Source organism: Schistocerca piceifrons, chromosome 10 (assembly GCF_021461385.2).
Source record: "Schistocerca piceifrons isolate TAMUIC-IGC-003096 chromosome 10, iqSchPice1.1, whole genome shotgun sequence".
NCBI lineage: Eukaryota > Metazoa > Arthropoda > Insecta > Orthoptera > Acrididae > Schistocerca > Schistocerca piceifrons.
In genome coordinates, this window is record NC_060147.1 from 129,135,473 (window position 1) to 129,160,511 (window position 25,039).

A 25,039-nucleotide genomic window follows, 5' to 3' on the forward strand; every position below is an offset into this window, starting at 1 on the left:
CTTTTTCATTGCATCAAAAAATATAAAAGTGTGATAGGAGTAGTCGGATTGTTAACATGTTTCTGAAACATATAACAGTAAAAAAGGGGAGAGCTCTCCTTGATGTGTTGCAAAAGCTATTGGCTACATTAACTCTCTCATGTACATATTTAAATATTCATTTAATATCATACTAAGACAAGACATAGAATTTGTTATAGTTTTATTAAAAACAGCATTGTTTATTAAACATGCCATCTTCTGTGTGAACAGTAAACATTATATACATTTCATTTAGATTTATTGCCAACTTGTTTCAGTTATTGCCACAAGATGTACAGTCACCTCAACTTAAGAATATAAGAAAAAGGAGACACAATTTTTTTTTTTTTTTCAAGGCAGGTTCTTGGTCCTGACTTCACAAGAATGTGACCACAGCATTACTCACATATAAATGTTTAGCAGCCAATACCATTCAGCACAGCACCCACCATTTCTTGTAATTGTACCCTAGGTGCATTCTGGAATGTCTGAACAACTATTGCAGTCACAGTCGGTGGCTACCCTTATTATGTAATCGACATATAAAATAGATATGTATCATTTACTTAAAACTATTTACAGTGAACAATTATACTAATTTGTTTAATCACAGTTCATTTGGAAAAATATAAATTATTTTATTAGCAACAGTCCTTCTCACACAGATGAGAAAATTCACCAAACGTCACAAGCATTTCATACTCATTACTCTAAATACACCCCTGAAGTAGCAAATGAGGTAAACACACAATCCACTTCTACACTCTGTAGGATTATATTTCATTCACAACAGTTCATTACACTATTTGTATTAACACTTGTTCATGAACTTTTGTGCTTTCTCTGTAAAATGTTCACATTTTTGACTCTGCACAATTTTTCAAACACTCCAAGCATTACACCGTGTTTAATATTAATACACCCTGTTTAATATTAATCAGTTCCCAGGTTAGCTTTCTTGGAATCAGTTCACATCAAACATACTAACCTCATGCAATTGTAACTGTCTCGGTGTAAATTTCAATGTAAGGATTTGAACAAGAACAACTGTAACTGAATGAAGAAAATTAACAAGACAAATGACAGGTGGAGGTGGAAATATAACAATGTTAGAGTTATGGTGTAATCCACTGAGCCATTTTCATTAATTTAAATTTCAGATTTACATTCAACAGCAGGCTTTATCATCTTCTGAATTCAACAGTCATGTCTCTGAGAGGGCAATGATAATTCCAACATTTTCAATGACATCAATTTTGACATTTCACACCTCCTAAAACCTCTTAAGACGACTTAGAATTCTAATTTGTAAGGGTGAAAAATTCAGTCATCTCATAGGCTCTGTAACAAGCAGATGTGAACATGATTGAGCAGCAGAAACTTATTACTACATTAGAGCTTGCTATGAAGGGGAGAATCCTAATTTTGATCATATTTTAGAGCTTTTTTCAGTTTGTAAAGCAAAATTAAGGTTTGAAAAACTTATCACTCCAGAGAGACTCATTCACACACACTGATAAGGAACTTGCTTGACAGTTTCTAGTTAGAACTGGTGTGGTTTGCCTCCTCTATGCTTATATAATCATTTTATCAAGTCTGACTGCTATAGCCACTCCACATGATTCTTGTGTTTATTCATGTTTCTCACCCTTTGGTTAAAATTATCCTGACACAGAGACCACAAAAAATTATCAGAATACCTCTGTCAGTAGTAAGTAGCATTACACTTGAGTCTTTCGGATCAGATGAAACAGATCTCTCACAGGGGTTGTAACTGATCACATCCTCCTATTTCTGAGATTCACAAGCAGTTTATCTTGGAGAGCAGAACAAAATCCGCTTATGTGCTACCTCAGCCCTCGAAATATGTGCACATTCAGTCTGATGACTTGGAAGGCTTGTCATCAGGGGCATTTGGATCTTTTGGGGGTCCAATACCATTGGCCATCCTCTGGTAGTGCGGTTTCCATGAGCTTGCTGGTCTGCTGTAGTCCAGATGATCGTACTCCATGTCTGTGAATTTTACAGTCCAAATTGTAAAACTGGTTTTGACAGCTATAGCTACTAACAACAACAAAAACAAAACAAGCAAACAGAGATCCACATAAAGGAATGGTAAGAGATTTACTTAACTAGCTAAGAAACAACACAACATGTATTGGGGTTGTGCATAAGTCTGTGCCAGTTTCGTTTTGTATGCTGGTATTCCGACTGCTATGGGTTTATTTATCAACTGTCAGTTTTTATATGTAGTTCACTGTTGCTCTCTGAGTTTCCATATTGTCACTTTGACAACTGGAGATAGTGAGTGGAGCTGTAGATGATAGACAATAGAGAGCCAGGTGAAGAATTCTGAACATTTCCAACATGTTCTTCTGCTTGAGTTCAATAGAGGGGTTCAGGCAGAACAGCCAGAAATATTTGCACAGCATATATGGATAATACCACAGCACTGAGCACAGTGAGAAAATTGTTTTCTTGTTTTAAGGTGTACCATTTTGACACTAGTGACTCTGCACGTTCAGGATGACCTTAGCGGTTTGATGAAGATCATTTAAGTGTATTAATCCACAATGAGCCACATCAGTTGATCTGTGATCATTCCATCATTGTGTGACATTTGCATGCAATGGGGAGGATTCAAAAATCAGGTGTATGGGTACCACATGCTCTAAGCCATGCAGCTGTGCTTCCTCATCATCATCATCAACTGGCTGGTGGACAACACTGACCATTCCTATCCTGTATTGTTACTGGTGATGATAAATGGGGTATACATGCTGATCCACAGAAAAGAAAGGACTGGTTGAGCCCAAACAAAGCAGCAATTCCCTGTACAAAGACCTGCACCTGCATCTCACAGAACAGCGATACTGTGATGCACTACGAATTGCTTCTCTAATGATCATGGCTGACATTTATTGTAAACAACTGTGACATCTTGCAGATCCAATCCGAAAATGATGACCAGGAAGACTGCGTGAAGTGATGTTACTCCACGATGACGCCTGTCCACATTCTGCTAGATTGATAAAAGGGATATAAAGGAGTAGGTTGGGAAGTCATTCCACGCCCACTTTATTCATCTGATCTTGTGCGCTCAGATTTTCACCTTTTCTGCTCTCTATTGAACAATCCCTACCCCCATGAACCATGGACCTTGCCGTTGGTGGGGAGGCTTGCGCGCCTCAGCGATACAGATAGCCGTACCGTAGGTGCAACCACAACGGAGGGGTATCTCTTGAGAGGCCAAACAAATGTGTGGTTCCTGAAGAGTGGCAGCAGCCTTTTCAGTAGTTGCAGGGGCAACAGTCTGAATGATTGACTAATCTGGCCTTGTAACACTAACCAAAACGGCCTTGCTGTGCTGGTACTGCGAACGGCTGAAAGCAAGGGGAAACTACGGCCGTAATTTTTCACGAGGGCATGCAACTTTACTGTATGAGCATGGAGAGCTGCATTAAACCAGTCTCAGGACTGAAGACCACAACAACAACAACATTGAACAATCTTCAAGGAACTTACTTTCCAGATGAAGATTCACTCCAAACATGACTCTATGAGTTCTTCGTCTCAAAACCTTGTGGTTGCTACTGCTGCGGGATCAGAAAGTTACCTCTCTGTTGGCAAACTTTTATACACAGAATATATTATTTAGAATGAGATTTTCACTCTGCAGCAGAATGTGTGCTGATATGAACCTTCCTGGCAGATTAAAACTGTGTGCCGGACCGAGACTCAAACTGGGGACCTTTGCCTTTCGCGGGCAAGTGCTCTACCATCTGAGCTACTCAAGCACGACTTATGCCCCGTCCTCACAGCTTTACTTCTGCCAGGACCTCGTCTCCTTTCGCAGAAGAGCTTCTGCAAAGTTTGGAAGGTAGGAGACGAAGTCCTGGCAGAAGTAAAGCTCTGAGAACGCGGCATGAGTCGTGCTTGAGTAGCTCAGATGGTAGAGCACTTGCCCGCAAAAGGCATAAGGTCCCAAGTTCGTGTTTTGGTCTGGCACAAAGTTTCAATCTTCCAGGAAGTTTCATATCAGTGCACACTCCACTGCAGAGTGAAAATCTCATTCTCAAAGTTGTTAATTCTTCTTCCCGAGATCTAAGTCGCTTTCCAAATTTTATCATTACTTTCCTTTACTGCTTTCTCTATGACAGATTAAATAACATCACTGGCTCCAAGCAAGTCTCCCTCTTTTCTCAACTACTGCTTCCCTGCTGTTTCCTTTGACTGTTATAAAGGCAAGTTGCTTTCTGTACAAGTTTGTATACAACCTTTCGCCTCCAAAAAAATTCACGATGCTTTATCTTCCTTTTATTCCATGCTTATACACGCTATAGATTGCTTGTTAATAGAGAGACCATTACAGTGCAACTTCAAGTTTATGTTCTCTGATTTTGTGTTTTTCGCAATTCTGCACCATAAATTCATAGATCCTGTGAAAAACCCATAAGATGAATGCTAAAAATTCCCCAATTTTACGTTTCTTCTTAGTAAGTTCTAACTGTACATCTTGCTTGACTTTGTTTCATTTTTTTTCCTCTTGACATTTGATGTTATCAAGATGGTGGAGTTAAGGGAATATTTTGGCCATTGTGGAGAAGGAAGACTTGAGAAAGAAAATGCTGACTTAAACCACAATCAGTGTTACCAACACAATTTGCAACATTTAGCTTCACTGTGCGATTATGTTACAACTACTGCTAAGTTGCAGCGGTAATGGAAAAACAAGACAGCAGACACGAAGTGTTCCGGACTGAGCCAATATGTGACAAATGGGACTAGCCACCACCTTTTCTTGTGTCATTTATAACTCAGTCTCATCTTTTTGCATTTATTCAGCAACAATATCAGTTACCAACCTTTTAAATTCAAACACTGAATCTGAAAGAATATGCTCGTTCATAGTCAAGAAAACATTTCCCATTTCTGGCTAGTGAACTCTTATTGGCTGGCAATTTGTTGACTCACTCAATAGTCAGCACAGCCACCATACCTCACAAACACGTGTAAAATGAGTTTGCCTACTGGACGTGTGGAGAGAGGGAGCGGACCTTCAACAACAGGAGTGCAGGTAGGGGTGAAAGCATTTTGTGAAGTACTGAAAATATACTTTTTGTGTAGATGGTGTGTCACGACTTAGATGTCACACGAAAATAGGCAAGGGTTTTGCAATAGAACATTTCAAAGTTTTTCCATGTTCAAATCTGACACAATGCAGTTGCAACAACTACATACAGTACTGGCATATTTACTTTGCACCTCAACACACACCACACACTGTAAATTGTAAATATTGGCAGCAGTGATACATGGCATGAAGTGAAACTGTAGCACCTGAGCCTGCTTTAAAATTTACATTTTACACAGTTTACAGAAATTCACTGAGCCAACATCTAATAAGCTTTTAATGTCAATTGGAGAATTTTCAAGTCTTTGTTCCACTCATCAAGCCTAAAATAACACTTTAATGGTGGTTAGCATAGGAAATGCAGCTCTTGACAAAAGCATTGAACAATAACAGCAATGGTGATAAAGTTTATGATTATCGCGGATTTCTGCATCTATGCTTATGGTTTAACCACTTAGCTGCTGTGATGTTTTTGGTTTAATTCAACATATTCGCCAGTTTTTTATTTTTATGGGTGATCGCAAAGGATTATCTCTCAAAAATGTGTGTTTTGAATGTATAATCTGTGGTTGCAGCATGTCATAAAAGGGCTACATTACCTTGTACCCAGATATCAATTTCAATTTTTTGATGAGTTTTTATTTTACTGTTACACATCTGTAATTTTTTAAGAGCTGATTAAATTCATTACTGCAAGTTATTGTATAAACATCATACTGTACATTTAATTTCCTTCACTTATAGACAGATTTTATACAAAGTATTGGAGAGGATTGTGATTTTTAATCATATACGTCATCTACATATGTTTTGCTCGTATTTGGGAGGGTTTTAACATTTTCCTTAGTTTTTAATTTTTTAAGTCTGGACTGCACAAAAATGTGGAACAGAAGTTTCTTTTTTTTCAGTAATTTCCTGACATACATGGTACTTGCTTAAAAAAAGCATCCTTGCAACTTGACACCACGTTATGTCAGGTATCTGGTAATTCATATTTCTGCCACAAAAATGTTGATATGACACATGAAGATAAGAAAGCAATCACTGTGTTGGCATAGTTACATTTGAGAGAGAGAGGGAAGAAATACTGCAGTAACACATGATAACTGGCAATTAAATAAAAAAGTTAGTTTCTACATTTCCAAAATTTCAAATTTCTTGTTATGATCCTTCTTTTCCTTGAACCCTTCCAACTGTGATTCCAACTTAATGTTTCAGAAGCATGATCAAAATGTATCTACTTACCCTGACCTTCTTTCTGTTTAATTTCATCATAAACATGCTCCACTTTGGAATTACTTAGATCTTCAATACTGTGGTAAACATTCACGTTGGGATTACAAGCATCTGCATCTTTGTTCTTTGCTGATGCCGGATGCTCGTATGACAGACCGTAGGCACCTGAAGAATATTATTATCCACATTCATTACTTTGTATGACAACAGCACGTCATACAACTTTTCAATAAGTAAATGTGATTCTTAAATATAATAATAAGCAACACATTTAAGTGTTTTAAGTAATTACATACTACATACACAAAGGTGAAATTACTGTGAAGAAGTAGAAGACATTTTACAAGCGAATATATTCACTACTAGTAGAGAGAACATTTACTACTAAAACAAACAATACTGTAAATGCAACAATGTGTGTTTGTGCCAACAATTAGAAATTATAGAAACAGAAATAAAAGAATTTTGACAAAAGCATACAGATATACAGGATTCTTTCTTTCTGTGCAATGCTGAGTTAATTAAAATAAAACACTTTAAGAAAGTGGTTGCTGGTTCTTTTTGTGACTGTCAGTAAGTGGTTATGAATGGGCATTTTACTACCTGGTCATCAGAAGGTACTGCAATGGTTGTGATTTACACAATGTAATCCTTTTAAGTGCTACATTTTTAAATACAGGCAGATTTCTTTGACTAATAAATAATTTAATAATAAAGATATAAAATGACAAATCTTGATTGTATTTGCAGTAGTGTGTGAGTTATACATGTGTGTGGTGTGCCCCAAAGCTTCTGCGTGATGCAGTTGGGTGAGATGAGATGGTCAGTGATGACAAGACAACCCACTGTACATTAGTGATCAGTTTTCAGTTATATCGACTGTTTCCGATGACAGTTTAACTGGAGTATAAAAACCACTTAAAATAACTGGTTTCTGAAATAATCGATTTTCAGTTTTGTATTCCTATTTGTTCCTGTAATAAACATAGAAATCAAACAAAGACTGAACAATTTTGAGTTCTTCAGTTTCAAGATACACACCAAAATATTAAGTCAAATATGCAAATAAAAGAAAACTTTTTTCATCCAACGTTTGCCTCTTTTCTCAAAAAGTGATAAGTAAGGTGTTGACTACTGCTTTAAAAAAAATAAAAAAAACCAAAACAAATATTCTATTGTACTCAGAGTTCATACCACTATTTGGACATTACAAATAGTCAGTGCTAAAGGGTTAAAACTGGGGCTGAAGACTTCTTATTTTTTGTGCTTATTTGTCAGTTTTGAAGAAGTGCAAGCAGATAAAAGCATGTTGAGTACACACAGGCAGCAGACCAGCTGATTCCTATTGTAAACTATGGATGAACTGTTAAGTTTTACTTTTTTTCCTTATATTGTCAAAAGCTGGTTGTGGTTCCTCCCATTTTTAATCTTTCAAAGCTAATGAAGCATGCTACTTCACTGATACCACACTTCATAAAACAATTTCAGACTAGGGATGGTGCCATTCTGTAATACAACTGATATCAGACAATGACAGTGGGAAATTACCATCTACACCATGAGGGGCAAATCTTGCATACTTCATGTATATGTGTATCATTTAATAGGCCATGCCACATGGTAACATTTACATTATTGTCCCAACAATGCTGTACCAATTCTTATGCTGTGTGTTTGTTGCTTTTCTCATTTTCTATAATAAAGCAATATTTCAAAGCAATGAAAATTTTATGAATAAAAATTATTCCTTTTTTAAAAAAGGTTTATTTAAAAAGAAAAAAATTAGCATTGTCATTATGGCTAATTGATATTTCGATTTTTTCCCCCCCATTATTAGTAAAAAATAAAAACACCTGTTGCAACCAAGACCAGACATATACCAAAAAATACCAGTTATTCAGAACTAAGATACCGGTATCTGTTTTAACTGGTCATTTTTCCCCATGCCTACTGTACATGTGTGCATGATAACTGCAGTTTATTTCAGTAATCATGGAATGTTCTATTAAGCACTCATTAACAATATACACTTTTGTAGCACAGTACTAAAGTCTGCAAGAGTGGCCCAGCAGAAACCTCCTTAAGAAGTGAACAAATGGCAGAATCGCACTGGAATAACACTGGCACAGAGAGGCAGTCACCTGTGCAGCTGCCTGTATCCTCGTCATCAGCAGTGCATCCTGCAAGTCCCAGCTTCTGCTGCTCGAACTTTGTGTTGTTGTTCTTGTAGCCGAGATCATTGCGAATCTTGTGTACGTTGTTCAGGAGAAGTCCCGTTCCATCTTCCACAGTGCGCGGACTAGTCTGGTACGAATAGACTGGATTGTCGAAGTGGTGTCGGTCTGCAAAGAATTGACAACAGAAGTGGGTCATTTACTTGTACGGTATCATTACTGCACTTAGCCTTCTACAGCAAGTACAGACAGAGCCACAAATCAATACTGATACAAATGATTTCTTCAGTGAATAAAAGAGAAGAATGGTTGGAGGAACAGTTGGTTCAAGAACAATGTAGTCCAATCACCCAGGACATTAGATCCAGGGTGACAAGCATAGCAACACAAGAGGGAATGCTAACAAATCACATTCACTATTGTTTTACAATGTCAGTACCAGTGAAAAACCAAAAAATTGAAAAGGGCATGCATTCTGTTACCATAATAGTATCTGAGTACCCTTCTTTGCCTGGTTATTACCATGTTATGCTACAGAGGCAAAGGAATAAAATGTATCTTTAGTATAAAATCAGAGATGCTTCATTTACATGTTTGCTAAGTGTACGAGACAGAATGGCTGGCAAATATTTACCTTCAGGTGGTAAACACCTCAGTATCCTAGTACACTGTTATTGGACAATCCATGAAGCAGTTTTATTTATGATATTTAATTTACATGGTCAATTTTGAAATTATACAATTTTGTCACCAAACGTGCATGAGGTACATATCATAACACAGCTTAATTTACTACCCAATAATAGCATATTGACGAAAGAGAGTTAGATGCCCCTAAGATTCTGTCTATGACAATGCACCACACCAAAATAAACCATCCAAATTTACTCTCAAAAAATCTGCTGAGCTTAAGTGTCCTTCTCAAATGGCTGGACATTTCTTTCAAGCCTATTGGCCACATTAGCATGAAGTGCTCTATTATAACCTTTTCCTTCCATATAAATAACAACAAAAATATGTTATGCAGTAAATAAAACTTAACATCTCCTTTTCTGTGGTGGAGTAACTGTTCTCTGTTTTGTTCAACTGATGTGAGGCATATGTCACAGGATATCCAATCCTGTCGGATCTCCTGACTTACTACATGCCCCGATGTGTGATTCTTGCATCGCAAAACAAAATATAGAGTTTCTGGGAGTTCAGAAACACCAACAAAGGCCACATTATAATAAACTCTTTAGCTACTTAATAGCTCCTTCACATTAGGCTGTGCAAATGAATTTTCCTACCTTCTTGAGTAAATGCATATGTGGCCAGACTATCTCAGTGACATAGTAACAAATTTTCTATAATAGTCTGCTATAAACACATTTAGATATAGTACTCTTTTCTGATGATCAAATAATTTTACAAAAGACAGAGGATGATTTACAATTTGCTCTAGATCATTTGGACCCAAAAGGTAAATTCTATAATTTGAAAATACCAGAAAATAAAACCAAAATTATAGCTTTTAAAGGAGAAAATCAGTTAAACAGATATCCCACTTTCTGCTATTAGGATGCAATGTAAGTTATGACTATGATAATGACATCTCCAATAAGTTGCACAATGGTATGTGGCACTACACACAGAACATTAGTGAATAAACACAAGAAAGATACGAAGACAAAATTCTATGAAGTAATGGCAACACCTACACTCACATAAGGAATTGAGACCTGAACAATAACTAAGAAAGACTAAAGAAGGATACAGTCAGCTGAAATGACATTTTTAAGCAAAGAAAATGGAAGTACTCAGCAATCAAATAATGAGTTCTGAAATAAGGAATGGCTAGACATATTTTGCATAAATAGAAAAATAGAAAATGAGATAACAAAATGGAAGAGAGACGTGGAAAGAATGCAGACGGGAAGAATAGTCAGACGTGTAGGAAACATAGATATAGAAATACCAAGCAAAAGGTGGCATTTGTCAAGCTAGAACAGGCTGTAAGCCTACTCTCTGAAGTGAAGAAGAGCAAATTTGTTAAACCAAGGAAACTGCAATTCCTTCTCAGTACATAGTGTTGAAAAATTCTATACAGCATTTTCAATCCTAGGATGTGTTCGGGCCCACTCGCAGTTGATCACAAATCCCAAATATTATATCTCCACTAATCAGAAATCGAATTTTTTGCAACTCAGTGTTAGACATGCTAGGCATAACCATTTAGTACTTTCCTTAACCATATCACACGTTCTGTACATCTTTCAGAAATTACAATAATGTAATCCAAACAAAGAATGCATTGTTTTGGTTTTAACCCTCACCGCTTAAACTCTGAATTGTGGCTCACGTATTCTTTAAACCAAATGGCATATACAAGTACTGGTAGTGGCCCGATGGAACGGTAAATGCTGTTTTTAGATCTGGTGCTACCTCCAGCAAATGGCGTCACTCCATAGAGCCACTATTGCAAAGTACCTGCACTGTCTCGAGTTACCCAATATTTCTGTAATGCTGATGACAGGGTGTGCATCTTTTATTCAGGTATCTGTAATCACAACATAACAGATACACTTTTGTTCGGTTAATACTCTTTTTTGGTACAATCAATACTGGTACACCCCACGGACATGTGGTTTTTTCAGTGACTGTTGGTTGGTAAACATATTCATCTTAGGCTGGAGGTACCTGATATGTTTTCTGATATACAGGCAATTCGGTCCTAGTTAGGATTCAGTGCTGTGCTATTGAAGTCATTGGTGAAGCCTCAGGCAGAATAAACAAGTCTTCATATTCTGCCAGCAATTCTTCCAAGTCTGTCCTAACAGTTTCCTCTAAATGAGCTACTTTTCCATGTAACAACATGAAACTGTACAAATCTTCTTCCTATAAAACCTCTAAATTAGCTATTAGTAATCCACATCCACAGTTCCAAAATTATTTACCCTTACCGATACCACCAGATTCCCATCTAGCTCATATATGCATAGCACACTTTGCCACACAAGACACAATGTCTTGTTGAGCTCCTCATTTTTCTCCAATGGCTCTACTACACAGAATGTTCAGAATCAACCACACAAAATGCACTGGCATGCTAATCAGTTCCTATGTCCACTCCGAGTAGCTTCCCCATACCTTGTGGCACAGTATTTTTTTAATCAACTTTCAGTCACTGTACTCACAGTTTCAAAGGCTGATAGATAAATTAAACAGTCTGGCATTTGCTATGTCAATCTTAGCCAATATAATCACATACAGAACAGATAGTTTAGCATAGCTACTTTGAGGCAATCATGAAATACGGTATTGTCTTTTGGGGTAATGCTAGCAATCTGACAAGAATATTAACATAACAGAAAAAAAAATCAGAGTTGTGAGCAGTGCAAAGCCTGGAGACCTAAACGTACAAAGTGTTCCCTCGTTTCACTCATATGAAGTAATTCTCTTCACAAATAATAATCCTGAACAGCTTCTTCAAAGTAACTTCTGGTATATGTATGAAACTAGATGCAAAGGAAGTCTCATGCTTCATAGACCTCTTTTTTCACACAGATCCCCTTAATATATGAGAATGAAAATATGCAAAAAAAAAAAAAAAAAAAAAAAAAGAGAGAAATTTTCAAAAGATAAAGTGAGTCGATAAAAAGAAAATTGTGTAGCATTCTGGTACAGAAATGCCATTACTCGATGATCTGATCATTTGAGGAGGACACAAAATCAAATAAAAATTTGGGAGATATATGGCGATAAATACTGCATTCCGTGTATCCTCTCTTACAATTACTAGTTGACAACTCTCCTGTATACTAAATCAATTATTTGACTTGCATGTTACAAGAAAATAAACTCCAGATTCCCTTTGGCCTCATGGTAAACCTTTTGGGAGTCGCGCCTATTGCAGTTTCCCCCAAACTGAATGATATCCCATCGAGCTGTTTGACACTGATTATGGCATGCTGCTTAAGCAGAAATTCAGGTCTCAGTTCCATGCCATAGCCATTATTCATGTGAGATAAGACTTCCACGCCTACTCAGAAGTTCTGCTCTACTACCCAAAAATTGAAAACAGTTGATCTCAGCAAATGTACATTCTTCCTGCCTGCCCTTCTTAGTGTCCAACATAGTGGATTCAATTTTGTAACCTACACGATGTTCAAAACTTGCCACAGTTATCACAGACACACCCGTTAGCCAATGTCCAGCAGAAACTTATGCTTCATTTCCCCACTGACCTGGGGGGAAAGAGGGACAGGTTGGTATACTCCACCCACGTCTATAAAGGGTCATTCAGAAGGAAGGTCATGTAATTTGTGAAGCGATTCTACATGTGAAAATAAACTGAGAAAGTCCTATGCATGTGTGTTCAAATTTTGATAGTTATGAGACTGGAGTGGGTTTAAGACTACACACATCCATGAAAGATTATGAAGACAATTTGTGAATATTACAATGCTGTGTAGGTGCTGTGGTGGACAGAATAACAGTGGAACAGATGACTGATCCAATCTATAAGAGGTGCATCTCAGTGCATTTGTCAATTTGTTGGAGCACGTGTGGGGTTGCACGTCAAATACCATCTCGGCAGGCTTTAATGTGGGCAAAAGCATCGGTGATGCAAGTGTCGAGTTCTTCAGACGTATCTACTTTTGTAGTGTATACATCCCCCTTCAACCAGCTCCATAAACAGAAGTCTAACTGGGATTAGGTCGGGTGATCTGGCAGGCCAGTTAGTGAGTCCACCATGGCCAATCCACTGGTTGAAAAAAATGTGTTATTCACATACTGGAATACTTGTCTGGTACAGTGAATCTGTGATCCATCATGTTGCAGATACATTTGCCATCTTTAATCTAATGTCACGTCTTCCAAAAGAGACATCTATTAGGAAAAGTGCATATACTGCACCTGTCACACAATTTGGCAGGAACACTGGGCCTACCACCAGGTGATCACTCCTACCAGATGTTCACTAAGAACCTAACTTAGAATTTTGTTTCCAAAGTGTCATGTGCATTCTCCATCGTCAATGTGTGCGAACTGTGGGTGTTCAGGATACCACTGTAAATAAAGTGTGTTGCACAACATCTCTGCATACAGCCATCCATTCATAAAATTGTTGTCTACTTAACGAGTCACCAGGATGCAGATGTTGCACGGGCTGCACACAGAGTGGGTGCGAGCCCTCAGAATGTTACGTACGGCGCACTCACGTTTGTGGAATATCGAGCCGACAGTTATTGCGCCGTATACTGGTGGTGGGACTCCGTTGTACCATTGCAATAATTTCTTCCCTTTTCTCAAGTGAATGGGCAGCCTCACATTCTGATGCTACATGTACTGGGTAGTGTTCCGAATTCACATAATGTTTGAAAAACCCTGGGAAATACCTTGGCACAGGAGTTCATCAATAAGGGAAGCACTTCTGGTATTCTGTCACAGACGGACGGACTCGCACCCACTCCGTGTGCAGCCCGTGCAACATCTGCATCCAGGTGACTCGTTAAGTAGACAACAATTTTGTGAATGGATGGCTGTATGCAGAGATGTTGTGCAACACACTTTATTTACAGTGGTATCCTGAACACCCACAGTTCGCACACATTGACGGACAAGCAACATGTCTGAGTATTCTGCATGGGTGAATGTATGTGGCATGTTAGTATTCATGGATGCAACGAACTTGCTCAATTAAACAACACTCAAGCAGCACACTGATCCAACCCACAATTGTATACTTGGTATGCTTGCAGTCATTGCCTGAGTGTGACATCACCGTGCTGCTACCTGTTGAGAGAACCCTCATACCTCTTGATGGATGGATCATTCATCTGTCCTACCATTATTCTGTCCAAGACTGCACCTACACAGCATTTCAGTAAGTAATATTCACAACTGTCTTCGCTTACATTCACAGACGTGTGGTCTTCAACCTGCTCCAGTTCCGTAGTGACCTAAAATCGGACACGTGTTCATAGGACTTTTTCAGTTTATTTTCACATACAGAATCACCTCACAAATTGTGTGACATTCCTCTCGAATCACACTGTATAATGCAAGTATATGTAAGTTTATTTGAACACAAATGATATCTCAGAATGCAAAGGCATAGCAAAATGTTATTCAATGTTCTCAGAAGGTTCTTCAGACTCCAAATTTGCTAAACTCATGTCACTGGGACTGTCATCCATCTGTACACAAAGCGGTGCTTCCCTTACCTGGTGCACTCTGTGGGTCCGCGATGTACTGTACGTGGGCGATTTCAGTCTTGAGGTTGTGGACGCGCCGCCGGAAGTAGAAGAGCAGACCTATGATGATGGCGACCAGGATGAGAGAGATGACGATGCCAGCCGCCACGCCACCATAGCTGGCTGTCTCCTGCTTCTGCTGCTGGCTCAGTGGGATGTCGCAGTTGGGGCCTGATAGGCAAAGTCAGAATTAATTCACTGTACAACTCTGTCTAGTTGTCGCACGACTTATCTAGCGGTTCTAACACTAATGAGAATAGGATGCTGTCATCTGACACGACCTTTCTTGTAGTTTTGTTGCTACAAAAATATGATCAACAGTAAGTTTATTGTCAACTCCAGCAAGTGAAGACACATTGTTCAACTTACAAGTGTAAGTGACTAACAGTACTTCCGAAAAATATAGCAAACAATCAAGTACACTAAATGTAACTTGTCTAAGAATTTTGACTGCAAACAATTTCAGGATATATGTCTTTTTTAAAAATGCAACTAAATACAAGCTAACATGGAAAGAGAGAAAAAAAAAAACAGCAATAGGAGCAAGAATCAATAGAATATAAAGAGCATCTTGTGCCACTGAGAATTAATATGAACAGAGATGTATATCTGGAAATACAAACCTCAAGCATTAACCTACAGAGGTTAGACCTGAATGTTTAAATGCATGTGAATGCTTTGCTATCAGTTATTGTCTAGACAAGTCAAGAAGATTTCCCAGCAAAATATAAACAGTGGAAGATACACAACAACTGGATGTAAAATAAGAAGTAATAAGAAAAATTTAGTGAAGTCTACAGAATACATTGTATACAATGTCAAACTGAAGGTTGATCCTTATTATTAGACACCTATTTCTGAGTGAGGACATTTCAGCCCTATAAATATTCCAGTAATTTTGTGAACAGAAAGATTCAAAAACTTTGACCACAGAAGCCAAGGGTTGAATAAACCAAATAACATCTGGAAACAAAATGAAATTGAGGAACTATGAATAATAGAGAAAAAGATTCCACAATTTGAAGGGTACAAACAGAAAGAATTAAAAATCTGGAAGAGTTTTCAAGGCAAAACAAGGAAAAGATAGAAAAATATAGGAAGTTCAGGAAACATTTGAGGGTTGGAATTTAAATAGTGGCAACTAATTATTCACAACTGATACAAAAAGAGTTACATGTTCGTGCCTGTTACTGTCCTTCAAAGTAGTCACCAGCATTGTGTAGAACCCGTTGCCAACGATGTGTAAGGCGTAGTATACCACGAGCAGAGCCTGTTCTGTTGATGGTGCGAATGGAGTGGTCTACTGCCTATTGAATCTTTGTAACAGTTCTAAAGTGAAAGCCACAAAGTGGTTCCTTCATCTTCGGAATCAAATCAAAGTCGCAAGGACTTAAGTCCAGGGAGTATGGTGGATGGTGCAGCACTTCCCAGTCCCATCGACCGAACAGACGAGCCAAAGCTTGCACTGAATATGCCCGTGCATTGTCGTGCATGATGATTGGTGGGTTGCACAAAAATTGTAGCTGCTTCTTTCGCAAAGCTGGTTGCAGGTGATGCTCCAAAAATGAACAGTAATACTGTGCATTGACTGTCTGCCATGGAGGAATGTAACGCGTTAGGATAACACCATCACAGTCGTACATGAGAATCACCATAACTTTCACCCTACTGATGCTCTGACGCACTGTTGATGTGACCAATATTGATGTCATTTTTTGGATTGGGATTTCGGTTTTGGCTCATACAATGTGGCCCATGTCTCATCCAGCGTGACAATACAGCGCAAGAAAGCCTCTCCTTCATACTCATAGTGCTCCAATTGTGTCTGAGCAGCATTGTAACGCATCCATTTCCGCATTTCTGTCAAGTCATGTGGAACCCATCGTGATGCAATTTTTCACATGCCCAAGCATTCCTTCAGGATGCGAAGCACAGTTGCATGAACTAATCCAGTTTTGTGGGTGATCTCATGAATTGTATGATGTCAATCAGTGTCCACTAATGCGGCAACAACATGCACTTCTTCTACAGAGACACTAGGACGACCTGCCCGATGCATGTCTACCACTGTTTTCTGACCTTCACTGAAGGCTTTTACCCAATGTGCCACTGTTCTGTATGGCAATGCCGATTCCCTGCATGCCTAAATGATGCTGTACGACCTTTGGCACATTCAATCTTGATCCAACTAAGTTGTTCCTGTTTCGAAAACATAGTGACACCGTTACGTTAGACTGCTCGCTCAAAAGTGACTGTGCTTCCCTTGATTGTGTGCATGCCAGTGACGTGGGATGGGTGAGTCCATCTTCTCGGAGGTAAGGTAGGTATGTCAACGTGTGCTATCAGTGACAATATCATATTCCATTGCATAGTGTCTCCACAGCAGTGTTGCCACTATTTAAGTTCCAACCTACGTATATACACAAAATGAGGTGGACTATTGTTAGGAAGGAGTTTGTCAGAAGTTATCAAATACATTCCTTACCTGTGTATGCATGGCGGCACACACAACCATCAACTGCATGACAGATAAAGTTCTCATTCTTGCATTCACATGGCTTCATGCAGTGATCTCCATAATAACCTTCAGGGCAGACTGGAAAAAAGAAAAAAAATTACAAATTCACATTATACATAAATGTGTCATCCACAATAGTAAAAGTTTGATCATAACAATATTGTTCTAATGACTCGTGTTATATCTTTTTAAGAAATATGTATAGCAAGGAAGAAAATGAAAACATACAAATAAAAATAGCAGTAGACTTATGGAACATGCAAGCACTTTCTCTCTGGTTCCTTTTTACATAATTCTGTAAAATCTTGAAAATATTCCAATAATATATGAATAATATTTGTGTCAACTCTTTGTATATATTTGACACCTATGCCCCAAACAATTTTCTGCAAAATTATTCATGAAATTTGTGGAAAAATGGGACAGGAATATACAAATTACCTGTAACTTACATATATTTTAAATACAGAAGTTGCAGTTTTCTTGAATTCATCTTTTTTTTAATTATGTATAATCTCTGTTGGAAGTCACTTAGTGCTGTCATTCTCAAACTTTGGATGAATGATTTCCAGGTATTTGTGCACCGTCAATTACACTACCCCATGAGACACACACAATATCTACCTGTACTACTTGTCTTATTGAGTAAATTTTTAACATAATATTACACCTCTTAATGAGTAGGTTATGACAGCATTTTGAATTTTTAGATTCAACCAATACTTATGCAAAATATTGAAATTCATATTTTTGTTGCCCATACACTGAAACTGGCACCACAGTTCCAGGAGAGGGATTTAGCAATATAGATTACAATTACTTCTAACGACTTTTTGTTTCTTACTAAATTCCTAATGTTGTTCTACAAACAGGTGTTCAGTTTTAGGACAATAATTTCACAGACTCTGAATATATTTTTGTTTTCAAGTTAGTGTCCATGAAATTCTGTGTACTAAAATCAAACACCTTTGTGTAGCACAACATTAAGGAATGAAGAACAAAACAAAAAACTGTGATTAATAATAAACTGTCATTTAATACTCTTTAACAGTACTAATTTAAAACATGAGATCAGTTTACATTCCTGGCAAATAGATTTTTAAGAAAAACCACATTCTTGCAAAGAGCACTGAAGATGCTTTTAAATAAAGTTAAATAGGTGTGGATTAAATAAATCTTTTATTGTGGTCACAAAAGATGGTATGGAACCAACATAATTCATGTGATGTTGTTGTACTGGATTTTTTGTACGTTTTGTCTGGCTATGTATTTTTTATTGGGAATTTCATTTTTTTTTGTCCCCACTCAAAAATCCCCTAATTCCCATGATTGTTCCCAATAGTTTTATGTTGTCTTCAAATCATTTTGATTATAATATACATAATGTTCTCATTTGATAGCATCTGTGATGTCACACTGTGTAAGAATGAAATGGAAGTGTACATTATCTTAATGATGTCACAGGTCAATGCCACGGGCAAGTATCGGACAATTCGATGCTTTTGAAAACAATGCTCGATGTGACATTCCCTAGGCCACTCTGATCTTGTTGTTGGTTAGTTTCCTCCACCCTGTGTAATAATGTAAACACTTATTTGAATGAGGGCTACGAAAGCTGGCAGTGAAGAATGTACAACATACATCCTTGGAACTTCAGGCTGAAACATAGTGAACATATGTACTGTATTTACCCAAGTATAAGATGAAAATGATTATAAGGTGACCCACTTTTTTCAAAAGGCTTCTTGGAAAAAAAGTTAATATATTCAGACTGATCAAAATTACAAACTGTTTATCTGCCTAAAAAGGTAACATTGTACCTAATCTAAATTTGTACCATTTCTTGACTGTCTACATTTTGATAATACAAGGAGAAAAAATAACCAAAAATAAATTGTTCACATTAATCTGTGGAGCATTTTCTTTTCTACATTTTTCGCTTACCGACCCTGTCATCTATGGTATCACTATTTTTAATCATCATCATCATCATCATCCTAACAGTAGAATTCTGAAATTTATACCTTCATGGTCACCGTTTCTTTAAAATATGTTGCAATTTCTGAGGTTCTGGTTGCAGTGGCACCTGAAAACACAGCTGTTTTTATCCAAGTATTGATGTGGGAATGTTACAATGTCTCTTGCTTCCAAACATATCATATGCCCACTGATCTCTCATTGGCTGGGCTGTGTAGAACTAGCAGCTGACACACACCCTTTTGTTCCCATCATATGTCACGATGAGCATCAACAACATTGCAGCACTAAACACATGTCGATGCCACTGGGCCCTATCTAGAATTTTACCATCTGCTGCAGAAGTGAGTACCATTGTTTGGTATTTGTCAATTTTTAAAGTCAGTTCAATCTGGACTACAAATAGACTCATGCAAACTTCATGTTAAACATGGTAGATGTTCTTAAAAAGCCAAAGAACACTGTATAGATTTCCATGGCTGGCAACATGACATAATTTGCTGCTCGCTCACTAGTCCCTCCCTGCACTTAACTGAGTTGGTAGCCAGGCTGGTATAACTGTTCCCCTCCAACCCTTCTGCGCACTGTGCCTGAGCAACTATGAAACACGGACTGCAGTATCTTCTACAGTGCTAGTAATATGTAATAACAATGACTAATACATAAATAAATTATTGCAACAACAACTGAGTCCAATTCTTGAAGTCCCAATCGTCCAGTGATGTAGTGTTACTATCTCCACAACAGATCTTGCCACTGTAATTTATTCTCAGGACAACAGTTAGTCACTTTAATTTGATTTATTTCATTTGTTAGAGATTTTATTCTCAATTAATTTTCTTTCTTGTTTCATCTGAAAGTCACCCTCAAGTGTTCTAAAGCTGATTAAAAGCTGGTAATGTAAACTGGTATTCTAATACATGAACAGTGACAGAATTTCTCATTTGCAACCACTTACAAAATCATTACAGTCTTTCATAATCGAGTAAAATATTTATCTGTGTTTAGAATCAAGTAATGTTTTTTGAAGACCAAAATTTCCACTTTTGAATGTTACATTTACTTAAAAAAGCAACATTAATATTTGAACAGGGTATCAATACATGTATGAGAACTTTTGTTACAAACTGTTCAGTTACAGTAAGAGTTTATAAGATAATAGAATTTAGTGCTATATCCTTCTGTGTTACACAAAAGTAGTGGCTAGTTCATAGTTTCTCGCATATCCTTCGCATAAGCACCGCACAAATCAAGTGTCAACACTATTGTTTGAGCACTGTTAATACTGTATCAAGTGCTTTGGCATGTTGGGAAATCAAGAGCCTCTTGAACACAAGCCCTGGCCTTGTGAATTCTTCAAAATAAATCTGTGTGTGACCTCAGTGGCCAAAGCTTCATCTGCAAATGTAAGACAACCCCTACGAACCCTATTAAAGAACGTAAAAATGTTAACCTCAGCAGCAATAGTTTAATCTACGAGTATAAGATGACCCTGTATTTTTCGAAAGACGAATTTTGGATTGAATTGGCCTAATATTGTAGTATGTGAGGGGCCAGTACCAGAGGGTCCTGCCCCATCCTCACCTTTGGTGCAGTGTTCCCCCATCCAGCCGGCAGCGCAGTGGCACGCACCGTCATTGCGGCGGCACTTCCCACCGTTCTGGCACTTGCAGTGCTGGCTGCAGTTCATGCCATACGTGTTCTCTGGGCACGGCAGCGAACAGTTGACACCTGTCCAGCCGGGTAGGCACCGACACACTCCTGCAGGCAAAAATTGTCAGACATGTGTAACTTGTACACTGATTCTGTGATTGTACATACGGGCGGGGACAGCGGGGGGTAACTGTAGGGTTGTAATAATCACAAAAAAAGTCTGTGCAGTGCCAATACTGTAGTAATCTCCAGCAGCTACCTATAGGTAAATTTCATTTAATAGACTGACTTCATGATGAGAGGCACCAAGTAATGCTTGGAGCCTCCTGTGGCCCAGCAGACTGTAATGAAATGCCATGAAAATGAGTCTACAAGTCCCTGGTACTCCTCAGGAAGCAGTGACACCAAATCACTTGCAAAGAGACAGCCAATTCTGGTCTGTTCGTGGGTGCAGGATCAATGGCACAGAGCCTGCATTCCGTGACACCCCAGATATGTTCGATGGGGTTCAAATTTGGGCTCCCAGGGGGCCGTCACGATCTTCGGACCTCCCCTGCACGTTCCTGGAATCATTTCTGGGTGACGTAGAAGTGATGTGGCGTTGTGTTATCATCTTTAAACAAAGCAGAACAGTCTGGGTGTCGGAAGGCGAAAAATGGGTGCAGACGGTCCGCGAGCAGCTCAACATACCGCGGACCATTCAAAGTGCCTTCCAGAACAATTTGGGGGTCTCTCCATACCAGGAAAATGCACCTCCTACCTTATCAGAGACACCATCACCTTGGACCACACCTTCTTGACAGATGGGATCCATCGAATCAGGTAGTCTGCCACAGATGGTGCCTCCTATCAGCACAGCGCAGTCGAAATTGTGGCTCGTCTGATCATATCACATTGTTCCAGTGTCCATCTCTGGTGAGTGGCAACAAATGCAAGCCATTAGGCCCAGTGACATTGAGCAGCAGTGGCTCCCACACCCCCACAGAATCTGTGTTTGTATGAACTGTCCACTCGGGGATGTTCCTAGCACGTGCTATGTTGAATTGAGCTGTATCTGTTGCACTGTTGCTCTTCTGTCACTATTGACGACCTGTCTCAGATGTCACCTGTCACAGTCATTGAGGGTGGCTGGACCATTCATGATACACCTTGGATACGGTTGAAAATGTGAAGTGGAATTCGTGCACCACTGCCGAGATCGAAATTCACACCCGTTTGGGAGGCATCAGCTCATGACGTCGTCACATGTTACGCAAATCACTTGCACAACCACTTCTCAGAAGGTCTCCTATACTACTGCAGCTGGCACGGAGGGAGTATGGTGTGTATACAACACACTTGTGCCATCTGCGCCCCACTATCCCATGATGTTTGCTAAGTCAGTGTACACTGCCACTGGATTGTACAGTATTACTAATGAATAAGCTTAATCTTTTATGATGTGTATTTTATTTAGTACAATAACCTTACAATATTCAGTACAATGTGACAAAAACTGCAGCTACATTTCCTTTGGGTCAGGGTCACAGAAGTGAAAGCAGGAGGAACCCTTGTGGGGAACTGAGTGCTGACTAATCAACATTTCTAAAATTCACACAGCTTGCACTGAATTATCCAGTCATTCACACACAGTGACACAGTCATGTCACATGCTCTATGCTGTGATTGGCTGACAGAAGGAAACCGAGCAGCTGAAATTCTGATTTAAGTGTTTGCAAAACTAAACACTATATTTGGTCCTTTTTATGTTCCTAAGATTTGGTGTGAAACCAGTGTTGTAGCCCTGGAGAAATGCATGACACACTATGTGCTGTCTTACAATATTTTTATTCACAACTGGTTTCGATCATGGACTATCTTCACAGAACTAGCACAAAAATGGATACAAAGTGAAAACTGTGAATATCAATGCAAATTACATTTCCATGAGAATAACTAGTCAGAAAAATTAAGTGTACTTATGATAACATCTTTTCTGGTTAAATAGCATGCATGACGTACAAAGTTGTCCCAACAGTTTTAGTTTTTTTTTTTTTTTTTTTTTGTTCACTTAATTCTTCCAACTAATAATTCTCATGAAAATGTAACTTGTGATGATATTCAAAGTTTTCACTTTGTTTCCTTCTTTGTGCTAGTACTGTGAAGATAGTCCATGATCAAAACCAGTTGTGAATAAATATACTCTAAGACAGCATGGTGTGTATCGTGCATGCATGTCTCCAAGTATACTGACACTTTTGTTCAAAGTTGTAGCATTCTGAAGTGTAAAAAAGAACCAATAGATCCTAAACACTTCTGACCAGTTTCTGTTCTTTGCCAACCGCATAATTCCTAGAAAGGTTGATCATCAATCAGATCTCACAAGATGCCAATAAAAACCTTGATAATGACCAGTCAGGTTTTTTCCCAGGAAAGTTATGTCATGGTCAAATACTTGCAAGTTACTGGAATTGCATTTGTGGATCCATCAGTAGCATATGGCAGCATCAACCATAAGAAACAGATTGCAAAGCTATATTCCAACACAAAAGACTACTGTTTAACACTGTTTAGAAATGTTCACTGCAAAACAGGAAGTTTTTTCATTTTGCATAATAAGTGGAGCCAGTCTTGAAGAATGACTTCCTTCAGGGTAATGTATTGGCACCCCTGCTATACAAGTGCCAAACAACCAAGCCCGGAACAAGACGATTTATTTGTGTAGATGACACAGCAACTGCGGACAAAACCTTTGAGGAAGTGGAGACTAAGCTGACAGCAGTCCTCTGAGAGATCGGCAAGCATTATGAGATGACAACCTAAAGCCAAATCCCAGAAAAACACAGGTCTTTGCCTCTCATCTGAGAAACCGGGAAGCCAAGAGAAATTTAAATACGTCCTAGAAAGGACAACAAGTACGCCACTACAATACTCCGAAACACCTGAGAGTACAGCTGGACTGAAGTCTCACATACAAAGATCATTGCCAAGAAACAAAGCTGAAAGTATTTGCTTGACATGTCACCATTTGTAAACTTACTGGCACCACCTGGGATTCACAGCCTAACATGCTCCTACAGCTGCACTGGCACTGTGCTTAATACGCAGCACCAGTCTGATGGAATTCGACGCATACCAAGCAGATGGTTATGGCAATGAATGAGACTGGGCACACTGAGACTGGCTGTCTATGAACAACTCCTGTCATCAAAACTGTCAGATTATGAGAACAGTGCCAACTGACATCCACAGAATAACAGTCACATAAATGGAAAAAAAGAAGCAGGAAATCGACCCCAGGCATACCCTGGTTAGATACAAACCACAAAAACTTGGATGAGGTGACAGAGGACTTCATGCACACATCATCAGGAATTGTCAGCAACTGAACTGGAACTCACCAAACAAAGCTACAATAAAATTCATTAAGCAGAATGGTTGGGGAGAACATCAGTGAGGGACCTGCCACAGGCATTCACATGCTGTGCTGTTTGTGACACAGAAGGCACTAAACTGATTGAGGACAGGAGTGTCACGATAGAAGGTGAACCTCAGGCACTGAGGCTTCATGACTGAAGATGGGGTGCTGTGTGTGAGCGTGTGTGTGTGTGTGTGTGTGTGTGTGCGTGTGTGCGTGTGTGTGTGTGTGTGTGTGTGTGTGGAGACCTGTAGTACCTACAACATTACCTGGTGTGTAGAATATCGTCGAAATCTTGGAATTCTGTGTTAATCAAATGCAAAAAGTTCACTGAGAGAATTCTCTACAAGGAATCAGATAAGGGGGACTAGGTGGTTATAATTTATTTATTATTACTGATTTTAGATGACCATTTGACGATATAATGTGGTACTCATCTACTGTACCTTGCTGTTGCCATTTGCAATTGGTAATCACGTAAGTCATGGGAGAAGAGTTGAAAATGTCTCCTTGATAGCATATAACTTTAGACAAAATGTTCTATAATAGCATGAATGTTTAACAACTGTGCAGTAGCACTGAGGTAAACTTTTTAATTTTGTATGGCAAACTCGAAAATTCTTTCGATTTGTGGAATCGTGAACATCGTCACTTTACAACCGTATACAAACACATAACTTATAATCTCAC

The 25,039-nt window shown here is 38.6% G+C and overlaps 1 protein-coding gene across 2 annotated transcripts in view; it reads right to left on the reverse strand.

Annotated features, from left to right (window-relative positions):
- Positions 1-263: 263 nt before the first annotated feature.
- The window catches only part of LOC124718828 (protein draper), a 403,131-nt gene continuing 378,355 nt past the window's right edge, over positions 264-25,039 (reverse strand). For both annotated transcript variants that reach the window (XM_047244450.1, XM_047244449.1), the window contains 6 exons: positions 20,884-21,060; positions 17,290-17,400; positions 14,775-14,975; positions 8,533-8,733; positions 6,401-6,556; positions 264-2,034 (listed from right to left, as the gene is read on the reverse strand). In XM_047244450.1, coding sequence (XP_047100406.1) covers positions 1,898-2,034; positions 6,401-6,556; positions 8,533-8,733; positions 14,775-14,975; positions 17,290-17,400; positions 20,884-21,060 — 983 coding nt within the window. In that variant the 3' untranslated portion in view covers positions 264-1,897. The remainder of the gene's footprint in view (positions 2,035-6,400; positions 6,557-8,532; positions 8,734-14,774; positions 14,976-17,289; positions 17,401-20,883; positions 21,061-25,039) is intronic.